The sequence below is a fragment of the Bos javanicus genome, chromosome 2, assembly GCF_032452875.1.
Source record: "Bos javanicus breed banteng chromosome 2, ARS-OSU_banteng_1.0, whole genome shotgun sequence".
Lineage (NCBI taxonomy): Eukaryota > Metazoa > Chordata > Mammalia > Artiodactyla > Bovidae > Bos > Bos javanicus.
This window is the reverse complement of record NC_083869.1, coordinates 120,035,743-120,049,562: the sequence shown is the minus strand read 5'-3', so window position 1 is coordinate 120,049,562 and position 13,820 is coordinate 120,035,743. Positions and strand designations below refer to the sequence as shown.

Here is a 13,820-nt window from a genome sequence, read left to right as displayed (position 1 = left end):
CACAATAGGAGCCCAAGAAACATCTGTCCAGTGAGGGCTAGAAATCATGTCTGAGTCTGTATTTTTAACAACTTCCAGAATACTACTCCCTGCATTCCTTCTAATTTTTGAAAATTATGAGTAAATGACTATGTGACATGCCTAAAGGGAGGGTGAGCACATGAAAGTTTAGGGTTATAATAACAAGCTGCTCAGCAGACCTACTCCAACACTTAATGATATGCGTTAGTTTTTATGTGTATGCTAACAAGACATAAACAGTGATCAGCTCACACAAGTGGGTGTAATTAGTGTTGTTTATATACAACCAGGTCAAGTTTTCAAGTCTCATCCATGCCTTGGGATGCATAAATGTGGACTGTTTTCCCTGATTCCACATGAAATTAAAGTGTGATCGCTAAGTCACTCTCTCCCTCAAAGGAAGGACTGCAACACCCTCTGACTGGGAAGTCCTGTGCCCCATGCCCCCCGAGAGCTGGAGCCCGAGGCTATTCCCTCCCCAACCTCACTCCTGGAGCCTCTCAAGAGAGCACAGATCCTGGGCTGTGGATTTACTTATAAATGAGATGTACACATGGAAATGAAAATCCTGCTTATATGATTATCATGAAGCTGGTAAATGGAAAAAAGAGGGGGAAATCTGACAGGGTGATAAATACTCTTCAAGCCTCCCTGGTTCTAGAACGATCTCCATGGCTTGTCCACATTCAACCAGAACCCTGAACTTCTAGTAGAAGCCTCCTGTGCTGTTTATCACTACCCGAAAGAGAAGGGTAGCGATTCTTATGGTGGCAGAGATGACATGGCTCCCATATGGCTACCTCTAGGTGAGCCCGACCGATCGACCGACCGACCTCCAGACCTCTATGCCCACATGCTTATTCCACATCTTGACCTGTTCTGTCTCCAGGTGGCCCCTCAAACTCAACTCTCCTCTCCAAAGGTACTCAGGTACTTCTCAGCTCTCCTAATCTAAGGTACGTCCTTGTCAGTTGTAGTACTGCATCAATGCACGTGCCCGAACCTGAAGCCTGAGTCCCTGATTCAACTCTCCTCCCTTGGACTTCCCTGGTGGCTCAGTAGTAAAGAATCTGCCTGCCAGTATAGGAGACACAGGTTCAATCCCTGGTCTGGGAAGATTCCACATGCCTCAGAGCAACTAGGCCTGTGCACCACAACTACTGAGCCTGTGCTCTGGAGCCTGGGAACCACACAACTTCTGAGCCCACATGCCCTAGAGCCTGCGGTCTGATAGAAAAGCAGCCCCAGCTCTCGTCGCAACTAGAGAAAAGCCTCGATAGCAAAGAAGATGCAGCAGAGCCAAAAAACAAAACAAAACACGTCTCCTCCCTCAGCACCCGCGCCCCTTCCTTCCACATCTAATTAGGACAAGGCTTGCCAATTTGTCAAGGCTTGCCAATCTTCCTTCCTCTCTCGATCTGTAATTTTCTACCTCCCCACATTCTCAATCTCAGGTCTAGCCCTCATCATTCCTCTCCTGAAATATAAGCTTTCTTTTTTATTTCTTCTCTTTCAGTCTACTCTCCATGAGGCAGCCAGTAAGCCCTTCTAGAACACAGTTCCGTTCATGTCCCTTCTGTGTCTGAAATGGTCCCACGGCTCCCATGCCCACTCCTGCAGAATTCGAGCCTGGCCCCTGCCCTCTCCCATAGCTGTCCTCTCTCATCACACTCCACGATCTGGAACAATTGGACGCTGTCCAAAGGTGCCGTCTCGCACCTCTTCCATGCCTGCAATAGCAGTTTGCCTGAAACGCACCCCCCTTGCATCCAGAGCCTGGCTCGCCCCTCAAGCTTTTTAAAGTCTTGTTGTGCACACCATCCCTGCTAGGACGTCATCCTGGATCCCGAGACGGGGCCCGTCCTCTCGCATGCGGTCTCATGCCCCCTGGGACGGCTCTGCACCGTGCGTTTACTGTGTGGTCTGCTGGTTCCTGCACTGCACGGGAAACTTGAGAACGGGGACTGTTCGTTCCCAGCACCCACCACATACCTGCTTTCTGTACTTAGTAAACATTTCCTGAAGACAGGCTGAATAGAGGACCCTGTGACTAAGAAAATACAGACCAAGGCTCCCAACACATCCAGCCGCCTGATCAACAGCTGTCTCTTGTGTGTAAGTGAGGACATAAGGAACAAGACAGGAAGAGCCAGGCAGGATGGTTATGTCTATCCTCCTTGTTGTTGCTCAGCTGCTACGTCGTGTGTGACTCTTCACGATCCCATTGGCTGCAGGTTCCCCTAGCCTCCACTATCTCCCGCAGTTGGCTTTTATTCACTTCCATTGAGTCAGGATGCTTCTAACCATCTCATCCTCTGCTGCCTCCTTCTCCTTCTCTCTTCAATCTTTCCCAGCATCAGGGTATTTTCCAATAAGTGGGCTCTTTGCATCGGGTGGCCAAAGTATCAAAGCTTCTGCATCAGTTTTTCCAGTGAATACTCAGGGCTGATTTCCTTTAGGGCTGACTGGTTTGATCTCCTTGTTGTCCAAGGGACTCTCAAGATTCTTCTCCAACACCACAGTTCAAAAGCATCAATTCTATGGCACTCAGCTTTCTTTATGGTCCAACTCTCACACCCGTACATCACTACTGGAAAAACTATAGCTTTGACTAGATGGACCTTTGTTGGCAATGTGATGTCTCTGCTTTTTAATATATTGTCTAGGTTTGTCAGGAGAAGGCAATGGCACCCCACTCCAGTACTCTTGCCTGGAAAATCCCATGGACGGAGGAGCCTGGTAGGCTGCAGTCCGTGGGGTCACTAGGAGTCGGACAGGACTGAGTGACTTCACTTTCACTTTTCACTTTCCTGAATTGGAGAAATAAATGGCAACCCACTCCAGTGTTCTTGCCTGGAGAATGTCAGGGACGGTGGAGCCTGATGGGCTGCCATCTATGGGGTCGCACAGGGTCGGACACGACTGAAGCGACTTAGCAGCAGCAGCAGCAGGTCTGTCATAGATTTCCTTCCAAGGGGCAAGCGTCTTTGAATTTTCCATCCTCCTTGCTGCTGCTGCTAAGTCGCTTCAGTCGTGTCTGACCCTGTGCGACCCCATAGACGGCAGCCCACCAGGCTCCCCATCCCCAGGATTCTCCAGGCAAGAACACTGGAGTGGGTTGCCATTTCCTTCTCCTTTTCTGGAACGTATTATCACACTGTACAAAAATTAAACAGCAGAAAGCTGGAATGCTCATTTCTTAAGAACAACCATATTACAGAGAAGGAACAGAAACATGCTTAACGGTAGTTTTAAATGCATAATTCAACAAAATACACTGCTGCATACAGCAGCAGGGGTAGGGTTGGGGAAGAAACGCCACTGAGCTTGCTCAGAGTCAAGCTTCACTCTGACAGTTGCCACTTCGGCACACCCTACCAGACAGTGGGGCCAGCGTCTCTGCACATGGGCTCAGGAAGGCGGGGTGGGTGGGATGAGATCTGACTGTGAGAGGCTGCCAAGCTTGCAGAGGTGGGAAATTAAGAACCACTGCTCTTTCTGCTTCAGGCTAATGAAAGCTACCCGACTGAAAACAGGGTAAGGGGACTGGGGCTACACAGATCCATTCCTTTAGGCCTCCAACTGGACCTGCCAAGCATGGTACTAATCAAAGAAATAATTTGCTTAATTGCATGGAACCATCCCGAGAGGTAACTTAGCACAAGCGCTCTCCAGGACCCAGCCCAGTTTCCCAGTGCAGTGGTGACGTGCTGCTGAAAGCTGACTGAGGAGAGAGCTGGATCTCATTTAGGCAGGGCTCAGCATATTATGGACCAGAGGTCAACTCTGGCCTACCACCTACTTTCTGCATGGCTCATGAGCTAGGAATGGTTTTTACATTTTTAAATGATTCAGAAATAATCAAAGGAAGAATACTATGTTTTGACATGAAAATTATATGAAATCCAAACTTCTTAGTGTCCTTATAGCTGTATTGGAACACAGCTGTGCTCATCTGTTTGTTTGTCCCTGGCTGTTTTCACACCATGGCAGCAGGGCTGAGTAGCTGAGACAGAGACCAGATGGCCCAGTTCAGTTCAGTCGCTCAGTCGTGTCTGACTCTTTGCGACCCCATAAATCACAGCACGCCAAGCCTCCCTGTCTATCACCAACTCCTGGAGTTCACTCAAACTCACGTCCATCGAGTCAGTGATGCCATCCAGCCATCTCATCCTCTGTCATCCCCTTCTCCTCCTGCCCCCAATCCCTCCCAGCATCAGAGTCTTTTCCAATGAGTCAACTCTTCGCAAGAGGTGGCCAAAGTACTGGAGTTTCAGATTTAGCATCATTCCTTCCAAAGAAATCCCAGGGCTGATCTCCTTCAGAATGGACTGGTTGGATCTCCTTGCAGTCCAAGGGACTCCCAAGAGTCTTCTCCAGCACCACAGTTCAAAAGCATCAATTCTTCGGTGCTCAGCCTTCTTCACAGTCCAACTCACATCCATACATGACCACAGGAAAAACCATAGCCTTGACTAGATGGACCTTTGTTGGCAAAGTAATGTCTCTGCTTTTGAATATGCTATCTAGGTTGGTCATAACTTTCCTTCCAAGGAGTAAGTGTCTTTTAATTTCATGGCTGCAGTCACCATCTGCAGTGATTTTGGAGCCCAAAACAATAAAGTCTGACACTGTTTCCCCATCTAGTTGCCATGAAGTGATGGGACCGGATGCCATGATCTTTGTTTTCTGAATGTTGAGCTTTAAGCCAATTTTTTCACTCTCCTCTTTCACTTTCATCAAGAGGCTTTTTAGTTCCTCTTCACTTTCTGCCATAAGGGTGGTGTCATCTGCATATCTGAGGTTATTGAGATTTCTCCCAGCAATCTTGATTCCAGCTTGTGCTTCTTCCAGTCCAGTGTTTCTCATGATGTACTCTGCATATAAGTTAAATAAACAGCTTGACAATATACAGCCTTGACGTACTCCTTTCCCTATTTGGAACCAGTCTGTTGTTCCATGTCCAGTTCTAACCGTTGCTTCCTGACCTGCATACAAATTTCTCAAGAGGCAGATCAGGTGGTCTGGTATTCCCATCTCTTTCAGACTTTTCCACAGTTTATTGTGACCCACACAGTCAAAGGCTTTGGCATAGTCAATAAAGCAGAAATGGATGTTTTTCTGGAACTCTCTTGCTTTTTCCATGATCCAGGAGATGTTGGCAATTTGATCTCTGGTTCCTCTGCCTTTTCTAAAAGCAGCTTGAACATCAGGAAGTTCATGGTTCTCGTACTGCTGAAGCCTGGCTTGGAGAATTTTGAGCATTACTTTACTAGCGTGTGAGATGAGTGCAATTGTGTGGTACTTTGAGCATTCTTTGGCATTGCCTTTCTTTGGGATTGGAACGAAAACTGACCTTTTCCAGTCCTGTGGCCACGGCTGAGTTTTCCAAATTTGCTGCCATATTGAGTGCAGCACTTTCACAGCATCATCTTTCAGGATTGGAAATAGCTCAACTGGAATTCCATCACCTCCACTAGCTTTGTTCATAGTGATGCTTTCTAAGGCCCACTTGACTTCGCATTCCAGGATGTCTGGCTCTAGGTGAGTGATCACACTATCGTGATTATCTTGGTCGTGAAGATCTTTTTTTACAGTTCTTCTGTGTATTCTTGCCACCTCTTCTTAATAACTTCTGCTTCTGTTAGGTCCATACCATTTCTGTCCTTTATTGAGCCTATCTTTGCATGAAATGTTCCCTTGGTATCTCTAATATTCTTGAAGAGATCTCTAGTCTTTCCCATTCTGTTGTTTTCCTCTATTTCTTTGCATTGATCTCTGAGGAAGGCTTTCTTATCTCTCCTTGCTATTCTGTGGAACTCTGCATTCAGATGGGTATGTTTTTCCTTTTCTCCTTTGCTTTTCGCTTCTCTTCTTTTCACAGCTATTTGTAAGGCCTCCTCAGACAGCCATTTTGCTTTTTTGCATTTCTTTTCCATGGGGATGGTCTTGATCCCTGTCTCCTGTACAATGTCACGAACCTCCGACCATAGTTCATCAGGCACTCTATCAGATCTAGGCCCTTAAATCTATTTCTCACTTTCACTGTATAATCATAAGGGATTTGATTTAGGTCATACCTGAATAGTCTAGTGGTTTTCCCTACTTTCTTCAATTTAAGCCTGAATTTGGCAATAAGGAGTTCATGATCTGAGCCACAGTCAGCTCCTGGTCTTGTTTTTGCCCACAAAGCCTAAATCAGGACTGATGCTGAAGCTCCAATACTTTGGCCACCTGATGTGAAAAGCCAATTCATTGGAAAAGATCCTGATGCTGGGAAGATTGAGAGCAGGAGGAGAAGGGGGTGACAGAGGATGAGACAGTTAGATAGCATCACTGACTCAGTGGACATGAACTTGAGGAAACTTCAGGAGAGAGTGGAGACAGGGAAGCCTGGTGTGCTGCCAGTCCGTGGGGATGCAGAGTCAGACACGACTGAGTGACTGAATGACAACAAGAGTTTCTATCTGGTTGCCATGCTGTATCTCACTGTGTGCACTGTTTGCTGAACCCAAGGTAGGCAAGGCATGAGCTAAGAGGTTGGAAGAAGACTTAAGGAGCCGTAGGAACTGCAGACAGAACATAACCTAACCTAACCACAAGGGCTTTCCAGGTGGAGCTTATATATGCTTACAGAACAAAAGTAGCCGGTGGCCAAGTGAGTAACTCGTGACACACGTGCAGTGCTATAAGCGATCTCAGCTATTACGGAACCATTATTTACAAAACGTGGGGCAAGAGCAAGAGTCTGTGAGGCAAGAGAGTCTGACCATGCCGTCTTGGCTAACTTGCTCTTTCCCTAAACTGCTTCCCTACAGGAAGTCTGCAGAGCCTGCCTTAAAGGCTGGGCAGGGTCAAGGTCATCCATGATACCTTCTACAGCAGCCTGGGTCCCAAGGCATTTAAAAACTGTTTCCACCAAGTTGATCTTTATAATCAAGTCCACTCAAAGAAACTGCTTTAAGTTTGGGCTTCAAAACTGTACTATGTGGGATCCACATAAGATGCAGCTGAGAATTTAGTAAAGGTTCCATTAGTTTGGACGACTTTGCCTCCAAAGTTAAGAAGATGGAAACATCAAACTTTCTTCACTACAACTTTCTCTAAACCCAGAAAGTCAGCGGCTCAGCAGGAGCTGTTCACATGCCCTGCCTGCCTGCAGGGACTCCGGACGCGGTGCTGTTTCCCTCCTGCAGTCATGCTTGCTTCTCTAGAAGCCCTCACACAGGGTGGCCTCTAAGCACTCTCACCTGACTGAGGACGGGCAGGCTGAAGGAAAAGCACCAGAAAGCTGTAGTTTCCTGAAAACAGTCAGTACTCCCTAAGATGTCTTTGTTTGGGGGCTCTATTTGGCACCCCACTACCCTCCCTTGCCGACCTTTCTAAAGGAAATGGCTCAGGCCACAACTCCAAAAGGTGTTGAGGCCTTGTCATCCTATCACTTTGGAGTCAGGCAGGGTCACTTTTACCCCTAGGAGGGAGCAGGCCACCAAAACTGAACACTTTTTAAGAAACAAGAGTGGTGTGTGTTCCCTGGTGGCTCAGTGGTAAAGAATCTGCCTGCTAATGGAGGAGATGCGAGTTTGATCCCTGCGTCAGGAAGATCCCCTGGAGAAGGAAATGGCTACCCATTCCAGTATTCTTGCCTGGAAAGTTCCATGGACAGAGGAGCCTGGCAGGCTCCAGCGTATGGGGTCACAAAGAGTCAGACACAACTTAGCAACTGAGCACTTGTCATAAATAAATAACACAAGTATCTGTGTTAAATTCTAGATTTAACATGGCAGCAGAAAAGGGGATATTTTTCAACTCAACCAACCAAAAAGCAAATAGAACACACTTGGCACCTGACCTGACCTTTGGGGCAGAGAAACATCAGAGTGTCACTTTCCTGAGCTAGGACCTCTCAGCAATCCGACCCAAAGGCAGTGCTTCCCAGTGTGTCTCACACCACAGGTCACACAGAACTTGCTAATACTTGAGCGTACACTGGGTAAGTGCACAGGACTGCAGGCAGGTGGTCCCAGGGTCCCAGGGGACAGGAGCCAGCCCAGGCAGCCTGTAACTCGGGGAATACACTGTCTCACATGTGGGCCAGGCAGCTCTGGACTAAGCGGCTGCCTGCAGTCACCCGGTGATCAAGTTGCTCTGTGTTTGTGTAGTTACTGTGACCTCTGAACCAGTCTCCCCTCGACTCAACAAACAGGCCCCATGCTGGTGTCCTCCACCTCACTCATTCTGGAGATCATCAGGGTAAACACATGTCTTGGAAAGGGGAAATTTCTGGCTTAGCAGGTTTGTTCTGCATTCAAGGCCATGCAGCAGGACACAGATGTTGTCTCCTCTTACAGGAGGCTAGAAGGACATATTTTTTTAGACCTGCCACCAAAAATGTGGACACAGTGAACTGGGGCACACAAAGCATCAGAGGGCAACTCCAAACAGCAGGCTGTGCTGAAGGCACTGGGGAAAAATGGATTTTTGTGAGGGCAGATGCAGGCAGCAGGCAAAGGGGAACAAACGCAGGGACTGCTGGATGGGCTGTCTGGCTGATTAATCAACGATCTTGCCAGGAACCTGCCGCAGGAGACCAATGTGCCCCTTCTTCCAAAGCTGTGGTCCACAAACTTGTTTTCTGGTGTGCCATAAGTCTAGTTGCATCCTCCTCTTTGCGACCTTATGGACTGTAGCCCACCAGACTCCTCTGACCATGGGATTGTCCCAGCAAGAGTATTGGAGTGGGTTGCCATTTCCCCTCCAGGGGATCTTCCCGACCCAGGGATTGAACCTGCCTCTCCTGTGTCTCCTGCACTGGCAGGTGGGTTCTTTACCCACTGAGCTGGAGCCAAGGAATCAGCCCCAAGGATGCAATTCCATTATTTTCAAACCTTAATTACCTGGAACCTAATTAGGACTTCAGGGTTTTCTTCTCACTTGGAAGGGAAACTTCTTTCTCTCAAGTCAGCATGGTGTAAATGGAAGAAAAGTGAAAGAAGAGTTGGCTATCTGGATTGCTTGCATATTAAGAAATTCATTTAACCTTTGAGGACTTCAGCTTCTAATCTACAAGTTGAGAGGGCTGATGAAACAAGTATCTCAAATTATTTTCATTGGGATTGACATATACACACTATTATATATGAAACAGATAACTAATAACGACCTACTGTATAGCACAGGAAGTTCTACTCAATACTCTGTAATGACAATATGAGAACAGAATCTAAAAGAGTGGATATATGTATATGTATAATTGATTCACTTTGCTGAACAGGAGAAACTAACACAACACTGTAAATCAACTATTCTCCAATAAAAATAATTGAAAAAAAAAAAGTTATTTTCAGCAATAAAATTCTCACTCTAAGACATGCCAACAGATCAGCAGCAATCTGAAACTGTGATCATTCTTCTACACTGACACCTCCTAATGCAAGTTGAGATCACTGATGGTCTTTTACAGTATTTAGAGTATTTAACATATTTAATTAATCCAATTTTATAATGATCTGATGGGGAAGGGTCTCTAAAATGGTGTAACGGAACTCTCTCATTTGATGTGCTTGAAGTGGTGGTGGGTTAGCTTTTCCAGAAGCTGGCTGAGGAGGGGAATCATACATAACTAAACATTTGTTTAACTTAATTTATATAATGCTTTTGAACTGTGGTGCTAGAAAATATGCTTGAGAGTCCCTTGGACAGGAAGGAGATCAAACCAATCAATCCTAAAGGAAATCAACCCTGAATATTCACTGGAAGGCTGATGCTGAAACTGAAGCTTCAGTACTTTGGCCACCTGATTTAAAGAGCCAATTCATTGGAAAAAGCCCTGATGTTGGGAAAGATTGAAGACAGGAGGAGAAGAGGACGAAGGAGGATGAGATGGCTGGATGGCATCACTGACTCAATGGACATGAATGTGAGCAAGCTCCGGGAGATGGTGATGGACTCGGAGGCCTGGCGTGCTGCAGTCCATAGGATCACAAAGAATCGGACATGACTAAGTGACTGAACAATAACAACAAATTTATATAAATGCACATCCACTCACTTTTAGGATTTCCCTGGTGGTTCAGACGGTAAAGCATCTGCCTACAATGTGGGAGACCTGGGTTTGATCCCTGGGTCAGGAAGATCCTCTGGAAAAGGAATGGCAACCCACTCCAGTACTCTTGCCTGGAAAATCCCATGGACGAGGAGCCTGGTAGGCTACAGTCCATGGGGTCACAAAGAGTTGGACACGACAGCAACTTCACTTCAATTCACCCTCACTTTTACAAAAGACTATGCTAGTCGGATTTTTACATACTTTTTTTCCGATAAACTATGCATACTTCATTGCCTATAATTTATCATTTTTGTTTCATTAAGAGAGAGCTTAGATATCTATAATGCAATCTGAGTACAAAGTTCCTCGTGAATTTTGATTTCCCCCCTCCTTTTTATAGTCATCACACCCAAACAGCACAATTTCTGAAGATTTATCTTCATCAAGTGTTTGCAAACAATTTAACTTAGTTTTCACAGGAACGGCAGCTTTAAAAAATGTTCTTATTTGATCAGTGTATCTAATATTCAGTTACAGTGAGTAATTACAACATGTACAACCGGCATAGCCAGGATGGGGGTAAAGAAGGCTGACCATTGAAACACACAGCTCCCCTGGAGGGAGCCGAGGTGGAAGGGAATACAGTCCACATGTGCAGCTCCCTGTGGGTATTGGTCACTGTGTCAGGCAGAAGGGACAGCGAGCGCCAGGTGAGGAGTTTCCGGTGGCAGATGTAGGGCCTGGGGAAGGAGGGCAGGGATGGAGAAACTAATGTTGGTGTCCTCAGCATATAACTGATAGCTCAAATAAGAAATGAGCTTCCCTGGTGGCTCAGCAGTTAAGAATCCACCTGCAAAACAGGAGACGCGGAAGACCCTGGTTCGATCCCTGGGTCGGGAAGAGTCCCTGGTGAAGAGAATGGCTACCCACTTCCAGTACTCTTGTCCATGGACAGAGGAGCCTGGTGGGCTACAGTGCATGGGGTCACAGAGAGTTGGACACGAAGAAGTTAAAATAAGAATACAGGGGTTCATTCAGGGAGGGATTGTGGAAAGAGAAATAAACAAGAGGGTGGGCAAACTTCAGGGAATGCCAGAGTTGAGCTGAGGGAAGAGGCTTCTGCCACAGGACCAGCAGGCTCACGTCATGAGGCCCCGGGTGTCTGCAGAGTCGCGAGGGAGGCGGTTCCCGCCTGCCTCAGAGGCCATTATCTGAAGGCAGAGACTGAGGAAAGGACAGAGGGGCAAGCCCCAGGGCTGCTATGCTAATTCTCGCACACACGTGGCTTTGGCGGAAGTCAGGTCTGTAGGCGGCGTTGAAAAGAGGAAGCGACTGACCTGATCCAGACGCAGTGCGCCGTCCGCAAACCGCTGTCGGCGTAACTCCTTCGCGACTCCGTGGAGGTTCAAGACAGCCCGGTGCACCTCGTCACACGTGTGCTCGGGGGAGATGGCAGGCAGCTCCCTCTCCGGGATTCTCCTGGTCGGGCTTTCAATCATGCTCTGCGCGTGCTCGTAGCTCAGTTTGGTACAGGAGCGGATGATGGTCCGGCCAAACCATTCAGCGAGGATCTGCAGAGATGGACGGATTGTGAGGGAGAATTTTTTTTTTTCCTTCAGCTGTTTCTTTCATGCAACCATTCATCTGTACACATTCTACAGAGACTGAGGAAACGAGGAGGGACGAGTACCAGCTTTTTTTTTTTTTTTTACTTGAGCACCCCCCCGCCCCCTTCCCCCTTTACCAGCTAAACCATTCCGGTCGCAACTCCAGAGACAAGGCTTCCTGAAAACACCTGTCTGAAGGGTTATTAGGTTTTCCCCGGTGGGGAACAGGGAGGGCCCGGCCCACAGCTGTCCATACCATGAGAATTCGAGGGCACACAGCTCCTACCTGAAGAGCTAGAGAGACCACTCTGACACCCTCTCCTTCCCTTGAAGGAAGAACCACTACTCTTTATAATGGCAACCATTAAGCACGGGGAAGTGAACAATAGAAACCACTCACGTTTTTCTTTGGTTTGGTGCAAAGAGCCTTATTATGAAGAGTCTTGATCTAGAATATCAGACTTTAATGTTCTTAAAAAAAAAAAAAGGAAACCCTCAAAATATACTTTCTGAATTATTTTAAAAACTACTCTCATCTCAAAATACAAGCAACTCAAAATATTATGCTGATGACTCTTCTGCTGTGGCAAGCGGGTCCTGACTTTGGCTCTCAGGAGATGTGTGTGTGTATGTGCTGAACGCAGGAGAAATTGTAGAGGCAATTCCAGGGACTGTGTGTGTGTGTGTGTGTGTGTGCACACATGCGCGCATGCACTGAATGCAGAAGAAATTGTAAGGGCAATTAGAGCAACTGCCCAGCAGTCCTAGGGGAAGCAGTGTGTGCAGGTCCCCAGAAGAGCCCCTTTCAAGGTCAGCCCACGCTTGTCCCTCCGTCACAGCCATATTCCCTGAAAACTTCCCACTCGTGGAGCTGCTCCAACCTCCTCTAGGATGACGGGGCCACGACCTCTTCATTCTTGTGGTCTCAAAGATTTCCCCTGGAGACTCAGCTTGTTTCCTTTTCTACGACTCATTCCAAACCCAGTCAGTCAATCCTCCTCCTTCCGTGTGTCAACATTTTGCTGGACAGTCTGTCTTTAGCTTGGGGAAATGTCCCTTTTCATTCGGTTCCACTGCTCTTTTTTTCACACACTCCCTCAGGCATCCGGGTCAGAGGGTATGTGGCCTCTTGGGGGTTTTGTCCCCTTTTCCTAGAAGACACAGGAAAGTCCTACATATATACCAGGGGTCACCACTGCACACAGGGTGGGGAGACTCGGATCACCGTGACTGGGCATCCATTTTCACACAAACTGGTGAGTCAAGAACTACTTTAAAAAGCTAGTGACAGGTCCAGACCCTCTCCCTTGAAGTATTTATGGACAAACTTTTGCAGTAAGTTCCATGAGGTTCCTAGATACTCTGCCACCCCAATGTCTATGTATCCTGGGTCTAAACAGCTCAGTGGCTCCCTCTGAACCCTCTTCTGTAGTGCTGGGCCCTGACCAGGGGCCACTTTGAATCCCGAGGAGTTCTTAAAACATGTTCACTGTAACTTGGCAAAACCTGAAATCCCCCACTCCTGATCAAAACTCGCTAGCCACTCACAAGGGTGGCACTGCTCCGTCTGCCTCTTCTTCCTCACTGGTCCCACTGCCCCTTCGGTTTGTCTCCTTATCTGTCAATGAGAACTTGAACACCAGCAAACCTGGGACTCAGCACTGATGAGAAGCTTCCCACAACTCTGTCACCTTACTTGGGCCGCCCCTCCCTTAATGCCTCCGTTCCAGAAAATCTGCACCTTCTTTTTGGACATACGAAGGGCTGAAGTAGGAGCTCTGAAGAGCCAGTAAGAACTTCCTGGCCCAGAGACGGTCAGGCAGCTTAAAAACAACCCATTGATTCTGAAAGTCACACCTGACACACGGACTAAAAAAACTCTCAGGCCAAGAAACCAGATTGTGGTGAAGCGGCAAGGATGCCCATGGCCCCCTCACCCAGCGAAGGTCAACAGGAAAGCAGAGACCTGGCTGGGCGGGGGCATCGGTTCCCAGGGCCAGCGCGCCCTACAGAACGGGAGGAAGGCCTCTCTGGATGGGACACCTCATTAATTTCCAATTTGGAAACTGGATTCACATCAACGCCCTGTTTGTAACCAGGGCCAGTGGCAGAAGACAAAAAGACAAAGAGTTTTTCATGGAAAA

General features: G+C 47.4%; 1 protein-coding gene across 4 annotated transcripts in view; it reads right to left on the bottom strand.

The window, feature by feature from the left end:
- The window catches only part of DIS3L2 (DIS3 like 3'-5' exoribonuclease 2), a 362,444-nt gene that overhangs the window by 80,489 nt on the left and 268,135 nt on the right, over positions 1-13,820 (bottom strand). For all 4 annotated transcript variants that reach the window (XM_061388312.1, XM_061388328.1, XM_061388319.1 and 1 more), the window contains exon 13: positions 11,407-11,640. In XM_061388312.1, coding sequence (XP_061244296.1) covers positions 11,407-11,640 — 234 coding nt within the window. The remainder of the gene's footprint in view (positions 1-11,406; positions 11,641-13,820) is intronic.